The following is an 8,617-nucleotide window of genomic DNA, read 5'->3' as shown; positions in this document are numbered from 1 at the left end:
ATCTGCTACTATTGAAATACACCAGGAAGCAGGTTGGTGTGGTAGTCTTTACAACTTCTCAGTCTGTGCTCCTCTAATAACCCCTGCTCCACACAGAGCTTAAAGCCATAATTAAGGCCCCCCTTATGCAGATACTTAACTTTAAGTGCATGAGTAGTCCCAGTCACTCCAGGAGTCTACTCAGGAGTTTAAAGTTAAAACAGTTACATAGGTGCTTGCAAGACTGGAATCTAGAACTAAAATATCCCTACGGGAATGGCTAGAGATAGGATCTTACAAAAATATGATAGAAGCCTCAAACAAGCTTAGCAAAGGTATAAATGGGATTCTGAAGGAAAAGGTATAAACAGATAAAATATGTTCCTAAAGACTTGATATACCATTGAAAGCTTTAAGAACATTCTAATCCCAGGGTTCTCTAAAAGTACATCCACTCAACAGAGCCCCACTTGGATCCCTGCTTAGAATCCATTGACTCATTTCATTTTATGGTTCAGCCCTATGGGGGTAGATACCTGGACCTCCCAGGTGCATCCTATAAGAAGAGAGGCAGCAAACAACCTCCCTGTGGACTTAATCCCAGCCATATAGGCTAATCTCACACTAAAGTAAAATTATTAGAAAAATACCAATTTATTCCTTTGCTGGTAACCTATAGTGACTGTCAAATTCTCCCAAAGCCTAGAATGCAGTTACTGTACCTAGATTTGGTTAAATCCACAGGGCAAAGAGCTAGTCTTGCGATAAATGCCAGGTGGTTTCTAATTACCAGGGCAGCCAAAACTTCCCAGATTAGTTTTACATCCTATCAAAAAATATCACTAATTGCATGATCCAACTGGATCTAGTTGCAGGAGGACTGAAACCAAAGTGAAACGCAGAAAATTAAACATTGCGTAAAGGATGAGCTTTGAGAAAAACACTAACAGTTTGCTTCCTGTGATAAAAAAAGCAAAAAGTTGACAACACTAGCAAGAAACAGACATTTAAGAAATATTTGATCTGGAAACGTCCCTAAAAATTAAGAAAAATCCTTAATATTATTAGAAAATACATTGTAAAGAGTTTATATAGATATATTTATTAATATTACATTATTATAAAAATTGATTTTTGTAAAGCAACATTTTATGCAACCAACAATTAATATTTGAAGCTTTGTTACCTGAGAATTTCCCATGAAGACGCAGGAAAAAAAGTGTTGTTAAAATGAAAAAAGTAAATAAATTAATACAGCCAAAACCTCAGTAATCTGTCCTTGGGTGCCATGTGGCATCAACGCTGCAGTATCCGAAACCTGCCACTAGATGGCCGTCAGACAGTGGTATCAGTCCTGGCGGAAGTAGCTTCATTCTCGCTCCTCTGGCTGTTGCCTATGCCGTTGGCGGAAGTTACTTGGGATAGGTCCTGGCAGATTATAGTTGCTATTATTGTAGAAAAACTACGAGTCATTTTAAAATCTGTTATTCTCTTAAATAAATACTCTCCGATCTTCATCTAACCATCGTAGTTACTAGGGTTAGGAGGCTGGTTCAGAGTCCCCCTTTCTGGGTCCTGATCAGGGATCTGGCCTGCCAGGACCTGCAGGAGTTACCTCATCAGCCCGCGCGCTCGCCCGCTCTCTCTCTCTCAGCGGCGCTGCCTCTCAGGGTGGCCGCCATTAGGAACTGGTAAGTGCCGCGCCGGTCCGGATCTGTCGCCATCGGTGCCTGGGCACCCGCCAGCCTGGCCCTGCAGCCTCCCAAGGCCCGTTGGCGGCTCCCTCCGTTAGCGCTCCGGGGTATTTCCCGGCGGGGGCGAGGGACGGTGGCCGCGGGGCCCAGGCCGCGGCGCCGGGGGGTCGCCTGGCGGCCGAGCCGGGTTCGGGGGCGGGATCCGGGGCAGGGGGGCTAGGCGAGCCTGGGGATGTGGTGGGCCGCCCCGGGAGGGGCGAGTTCTGGGCTCCCCGACTGAAGGGGGAGTCGTTCCCCGGCCCTGGGGGAGCAGGAGACCCCCTGGGCCCCAGCGCTGGGTGACCGGTGCTTTCTTCCTCCTCCCTCCCCGCTCTGGGCTCCCCGGGGGGCGGCGGGTGCGTCTCCGAAGGGTGGGGGCGCTGGGGCTGCGGCTTGGGGAAACGGGGCCTTGTCCCCCATCCCTGCAGGGGCTCCAGTGTCGCCTTGGCTGTGCGCCTGGACACCCAGCAGCAGAGAACTGCTTGGGGGGGAGGAGAGGAGCGTGATCGCAGGGAACCCACTAGGGTCCCCCAAATGCCCTTCTCCCACTGAGCGGTAATTGACTAACATAAGAAAGGCCGTACCGGGTCAGACCAAAGGTCCATCTAGCCCAGTATCTGTCTACCGACAGTGGCCAATGCCAGGTGCCCCTGAGGGAGTGAACCTAACAGGCAATGATCAAGTGATCTCTCTCCTGCCATCCATCTCCATCCTCTGACGAACAGAGGCTAGGGACACCATTCTTACCCATCCTGGCTAATAGCCGTTTATGGACTTAGCCACCATGAATTTATCCAGTCCCCTTTTAAACATTGTTATAGTCCTAGCCTTCACAACCTCCTCAGGTAAGGAGTTCCACAAGTTGACTGTGCGCTGCATGAAGAAGAACTTCCTTTTATTTGTTTTAAACCTGCTGCCTATTAATTTCATTTGGTGACCCCTAGTTCTTGTATTATGGGAATAAGTAAATAACTTTTCCTTATCCACTTTCTCAATATCACTCATGATTTTATATACCTCTATCATATCCCCCCTTAGTCTTCTCTTTTCCAAACTGAAGAGTCCTAGCCTCTTTAATCTTTCCTCATATGGGACCCTCTCTAAACCCCTAATCATTTTAGTTGCTCTTTTCTGAACCTTTTCTAGTGCTAGAATATCTTTTTTGAGGTGAGGAGACCACATCTGTACACAGTATTTGAGATGGATTTATATAAGGGCAATAATATATTCTCAGTCTTATTCTCTATCCCCTTTTTAATTATTCCTAACATCCTGTTTGCTTTTTTGACCGCCTCTGCACACTGCGTGGACATCTTCAGAGAGCTATCCACGATAACGCCAAGATCTTTTTCCTGACTCGTTGTAGCTAAATTAGCCCCCATCATGTTGTATGTATAGTTGGGGTTATTTTTTCCAATGTGCATTACTTTACATTTATCCACATTAAATTTCATTTGACATTTTGTTGCCCAATCACTTAGTTTTGTGAGATCTTTTTGAAGTTCTTCACAATCTGCTTTGGTCTTAACTATCTTGAGTAGTTTAGTATCATCTGCAAACTTTGCCACCTCACTGTTTACCCCTTTCTCCAGATCATTTATGAATAAATTGAATAGGATTGGTCCTAGGACTGACCCTTGGGGAACACCACTAGTTACCCCTCTCCATTCTGAGAATTTACCATTAATTCCTATCCTTTGTTCCCTGTCCTTTAACCAGTTCTCAATCCATTAAAGGACCTTCCCTTTTATCCCATGACAGCTTAATTTACGTAAGAGCCTTTGGTGAGGGACCTTGTCAAAGGCTTTCTGGAAATCTAAGTACACTATGTCCACCAGATCCCCCTTGTCCACATGTTTTTTACCCCTTCAAAGAACTCTAATAGATTAGTAAGACACGATTTCCCTTTACAGAAACCATGTTGACTATTGCTCAAGAGTTTGTTTTTCTATGTGTCTGACAATTTTATTCTTTACTATTGTTTCAACTAATTTGCCCGGTACCGACGTTAGACTTACCAGTCTGTAATTGCTCACACGAGTGATCGCGCGGACGTCGCTGTCTAATCTCTTTATACTACTGTGCTGAACATCCTAGTATATGAGCGTCGTTCACCTCTAGTCAACCAAGATCGCACTGGAAATCCCAGTTTAAAGTGGTTGCATAAGCCACTGTGTTGGCCAGTGGAAGTGGGAGCCTTGCTGTAGGTAAGGGAAAGGCCTTGAGGGTTAATGCTAGAGGGAGTTATTGCATTGCACAGGGGAAACCAAAAAGTTCTTTAATGGACACACAACTGAAATTGAAATAGCATCTGTTGAGGCTTTACTGGAGAGATCTAGCCGGGAAGGGGGGCAAGATTATAGTTAGTTTTCTAGTTTCTATGGACTGGAAACTAGTACATGTTGCAAGGGTGGCTTTTTAGACTCAGCAGTTTAGGCACAAACTGGAAGGAGTCCAGCAACAACCACAGAACTGGGAGGATGGGTGGGATCATTTGGGAATTAAGCTCCTAAAAACATCTTGTGCAAGTTCTTTGATACAACTTGCAAAGACATTTTATTCCCAAGTAATTTTGACTCGTGTGGGCAAAATGGGACCTCCCCGGGACCGCCTCTGGAGAGCTTTCAGTACTCTTCCAGCTTCGGAAGCAGGAGGGAGAACTACTGCAGAGGAATACCCATTCCATTACTAGCTTTGGAAGTGGCTAGTTAATGGAAGGCAATCTGCTACAGGTTTGAGAGAGAGAACTTATTGCCATCTTGTTCTGTGTCCTTTCTTATCCGTGTTTTATCTACCTTAGACACCATGCCTGCCCTCAGACCCCTGGTGAAACCTAAGATCGTCAAGAAGAGAACCAAGAAGTTCATCCGCCATCAGTCAGATCGCTATGTCAAGATCAAGGTATGCGTCCCTCTGAACCCAAAAAAAAAAACTTTTTGGAAAGGTGTCTAAATCTTAAAGCCTGAGAAGTGACTATATTTAGGAGTTGTTATGAGGTAAAACATAAAAAGTCCCTTTAATTATCAAGAATCAGAAATGTGGATTTTCTGTAATAACACTATGGTAGAGGTTCCTTGCAGATGTGCTTGTAATGTTGGAGGGTGTGAGAAATGTTTGATTGAAAAAGACCATGTTCACCCTGAATCTTTGGATTTATTTTTAATGATTGTGCAATTGTATTCTTAAAACTTGCTTGCATTTCCCTAGCGCAACTGGCGTAAACCAAGAGGTATTGATAACAGAGCTCGCAGGAGGTTCAAGGGCCAAATCTTGATGCCCAACATTGGTTATGGTAGCAATAGAAAGACGAAACACATGCTGCCCACAGGATTCAAAAAGTTTCTGGTCCACAATGTCAAAGAACTTGAGGTGCTGATGATGAGTAACAAGTAAGTTGGGAAAGATCTCTTTAAAACTCATTCAAAATGTTTGTCTTAACCCAACCCTGGTATTCTGTGATGCATGTTTATACTTTGGTTCTGTTGTAATTTTGTGATCAAAATCAAGGTTTTCAAGGGGCGGGGTGGGGGGCAGGAGTCCAGGGCAGGTTGTAAGGGAGGGGAGAGATCGAGTGAAATGGTTAGAAGCTGCTAGATTTTAAGCCTGAGTGAGATGCTCTGTTCTTTTTTTCCTGCCTTTGCCTCTCGCTGGAGCTGCTCCCTCTTGTTGCCCATCTATACCATGCTTTGTGCCTAGGAAGTACCATGCCATACATAGCTCAGTGGTTTGAGCATTGGCCTGCTAAACCCAGGGTTGAGAGTTCAATCCTTGAGGAGGCCACTTAGGAATCTGGGGCAAAAATTGGTCCTGCTAGTGAAGACAGGGGGCTGGACTCGATGACCTTTCGAGGTCCCTTCCAGTTCTAGGAGATTGGTATATCTCAAATTATTACCTTTTATTACCTTTAATCATTCAGTGCCTTAGCTCATTGGGGCCTCAATCATGTGTGGAGGCCTTTGAGCACTACTGACGTGCATAAGAGGATGAACATGCAGTCCTGCTTATCGAAGTATTCAGCTCCTTGACATCTCTAAGTGGAACCTTCCTGGAGCAGAATGGGGGAGGGGATGAACTGAAACTAGCCCTAGCCCGCTACTGCTCTAACCACCCTTGTACAGCATTCCTATCCCTCGGCAATATCAGCTTGCTGACCAGCCTGTACCCTCCAGCTCTAAACCAAGCCATGGTTTCTTGCGGTTCCTGTAATACCGTGGGTTTTTTGGGAACAACAAAGGACTGTAAGATGTGACCATAAAGGATTTTGGGAATTGGGGTCAAGAAACAAGGTTGTATTTGAGTTTTGGGGTCCAAGGTGGAGAGAGCTTGAGAACACCTGGCTTAAAAGAACAGTATCTTGGCTGTGCCTGCCTTCCTGTTTCCCCTTCAGTTATGTCCTCTTCCTGGGACGTTAAACGTTCTATTTAAGTACAGTGCATCATCTTCAGCCTTTAGGAGAAATCATTTTATGATCAAACATTCAAAGGGTAGAAGTAATTTTGAACTTTGATTAAACAAACCCTAAACTTTGCTTTGTATAGGCTTTTGTAGATTGATCTTATTCTTGTGATACAGGCTTCCTGAGTAACTACATTATAGAACCATAAAAATGTAGGGCGGAAGGGCCCTGGAGAAGTCCTGTAGTCCTCATTAACTCTAATGCTGAGCAGGACCAAGTATAACTAGGCCTTTCCTGACTGGTTTGTCTAATCTGTTCTTTAAAACCTCCAGTGATGGGGATTCCACAACCTCCCTTAACTTAAGTGCCAAATCAGACCCCGATAATGTGCTGAATACCTCCATGTCTACAAACTGCTGCAGCAGCAGCATCCTAGAAAATAGTACTAGGCAGATGGATTTGCTTTCATCAACTTGACATTTCAGTGCTATAAGGACACGGTGGAAACACAGTAATGATTTAGGAATAATGTGTTGATTGCATTTTTCTTAATACAGTATTTGCTAAAAATTGCACATGCAGAAGATCATAGGCATATGTAGTAGTTAATAGAGGCTTTATAAAATGTCAGACAATTCTTTAAACGGTAACCTTTTATCCTTGTAAATGCATCTGACTTGTGTATTGCAGGAAACATATTTGGTCCCTGGTATACTTTGAATTGCGTTTTCTAACTATGTATTACATTTTGCTGTAACTAAACTGAGCCCCACAAGGAAACTGAGTTGGAACTATCAGTGGTAGGGCTTGAGTCACTAATGACATGAGTGGATGCAACCTGGCTGTTTTCATTGGATCTGCGCTGCCTTATTCCAGCAGTAACTCGATCTGAGGATGTTACAGAGATATGCAGAGAAGTGGGATCAGGAGAGGAAAATGCAGTTGGCATTTGAAGAAGAGAATAGCAAACAGTTCAGTAGCAGGGTAGGGGGGAGTGTGTTGCTACTTGGGAGCAGGAAGCTGGTACTAATATTTTGTGATCTGCAAGAGTTAATCTTCTACAGCAGTGGGCAGATGAGAAATGGAGAAAGGAAACGAAGTGCAAGTGGAATATTTGTGAGATGTAGATTTTGCTAAAATACCAGATTAAAACTTAAACTGATCTTTCAACTAACATGGTGTGTTCAGAATTTAGATTTAATGTTTACATTCAAACTTAAGCCTACTTAGTCCCAGTTATAAATAGTCTAGAAGAAAGTTGCAGAGGAGTTTTTTTGCACGAGGCACTATGTGTACACTTTAATAACCTGTTTATTTCTAACTGCTTAAATCATGAATTCTCAGCGGCCAACAGCTAATACTATATTTGGTTCAAGTATTTATTTTAACTTTCTTGCAAGAATACTTTAACTGCTTGCTTGTTCTCTTCCTACACAATGCATGCACACTTAGCTCAATATTTCCATTCCTGTGCTGCTTAAAAGGGGGGAGATTCCCCCCCCCAGCTGTGAATTGAATATTGGCCTGCTTTATGCTGCTGAAATACTGATTATGTATCTATATTCATATTTTAATAGGTCTTATTGTGCAGAGATTGCTCACAATGTTTCCTCCAAGAACCGCAAGGTAATTGTGGAACGAGCAGCTCAGCTTGCTATCAAGATCACCAATCCAAATGCCAGACTGCGCAGTGAGGAAAACGAATAAACGGGCTCCTCCTTTGTGTAACTGTATTTAATAAAATACAAAAAAGCCACAATGTGATGGTGTGTGTTGAATGGTTATATTAAGTCTTCATCAGACCAGACCTCAATGAAGATTTCCTCTCCCTATGAAATACTAGTGGAAAAAGTGAGACTAAAGGCAGACTGAACACTTCAGTTTTCCTCCTGTGCTGTTCTTAAAGGTGGAGGGAAGGAACTGCAGTATTGCTTTGGTGTGAAGTTACACTAGGAAAATGAAGGCTAGTTCAGTACCAGTGCAAGTCTTCAGGTCCTTATTTCATGCATAAGTGTAGAAAGCTTATTGAATTCAAAATGAGGCCTCCTATAGTGAATACTGTTATACTTGGTCTAGAACATTTCTAAACTGCCTGTTCACTTCCTGTTCCATTGGGGGGGAATTATAGCATCTTTTTGAATGTAAAGACTCAGGCTAGGAAGCTGAAAGGGGAATGGGAGTACAGCAGCCCTTGAATTGCCCCACTGCTACTTCTGCTAAGGAGCACTAATTCCAGGAAGTAGAGTAGTACACCATGCTGCATGGTTAAGACTAGTATAAATCTTCCTGACTGGGACACTTGCCCATTATCTTAGCAAGTTCTTGTAGTTAAGTGTAGGGTGTTTTTGTTTTGTTTTTTAAACTCCATGATGCTGCAACTCAATACTGTGTATAGATGACTTGCATCAGTTAACTACTAGCAGAACAGTACCTGCTAATACCTAATGCTTTAGAGCAAAGGAAAGATTCTGTGCTATAACTGGGAGGGGATACCTGCCCCTGAAGCTTG

The 8,617-nt window shown here is 43.5% G+C and overlaps 1 protein-coding gene and 1 non-coding gene across 3 annotated transcripts; both read left to right on the top strand.

Moving 5' to 3' along the window:
- Window positions 1–1,549: 1,549 nt before the first annotated feature.
- RPL32 (ribosomal protein L32) lies at window positions 1,550–7,867 on the top strand. Of its 2 annotated transcripts, XM_045023546.1 has the most exons (5): window positions 1,621–1,670; window positions 3,810–3,919; window positions 4,513–4,613; window positions 4,920–5,101; window positions 7,686–7,867. In XM_045023546.1, the coding sequence occupies exons 3-5, from the start codon at window positions 4,518–4,520 to the stop codon at window positions 7,813–7,815; spliced, it is 408 nt and encodes a 135-aa protein (XP_044879481.1). In that variant the 5' UTR covers window positions 1,621–1,670; window positions 3,810–3,919; window positions 4,513–4,517; the 3' UTR covers window positions 7,816–7,867. The 2 variants fall into 2 exon arrangements, with proteins under 2 accessions (XP_044879479.1, XP_044879481.1); XM_045023544.1 differs by lacking the exon at window positions 3,810–3,919 and having other exon boundaries at window positions 1,550–1,670.
- On the top strand, window positions 4,307–4,446 carry LOC123375239. Its single transcript, XR_006581361.1, has one exon. It is a non-coding gene; the product is annotated as a small nucleolar RNA SNORA7 (small nucleolar RNA).
- Window positions 7,868–8,617: the final 750 nt, after the last annotated feature.

This window comes from Mauremys mutica, chromosome 7 (genome assembly GCF_020497125.1).
Source record: "Mauremys mutica isolate MM-2020 ecotype Southern chromosome 7, ASM2049712v1, whole genome shotgun sequence".
Taxonomy (NCBI): domain Eukaryota; kingdom Metazoa; phylum Chordata; order Testudines; family Geoemydidae; genus Mauremys; species Mauremys mutica.
The sequence above is the reverse complement of the archived record's forward strand: the minus strand, read 5'-3'. Positions and strand labels throughout refer to the sequence as shown.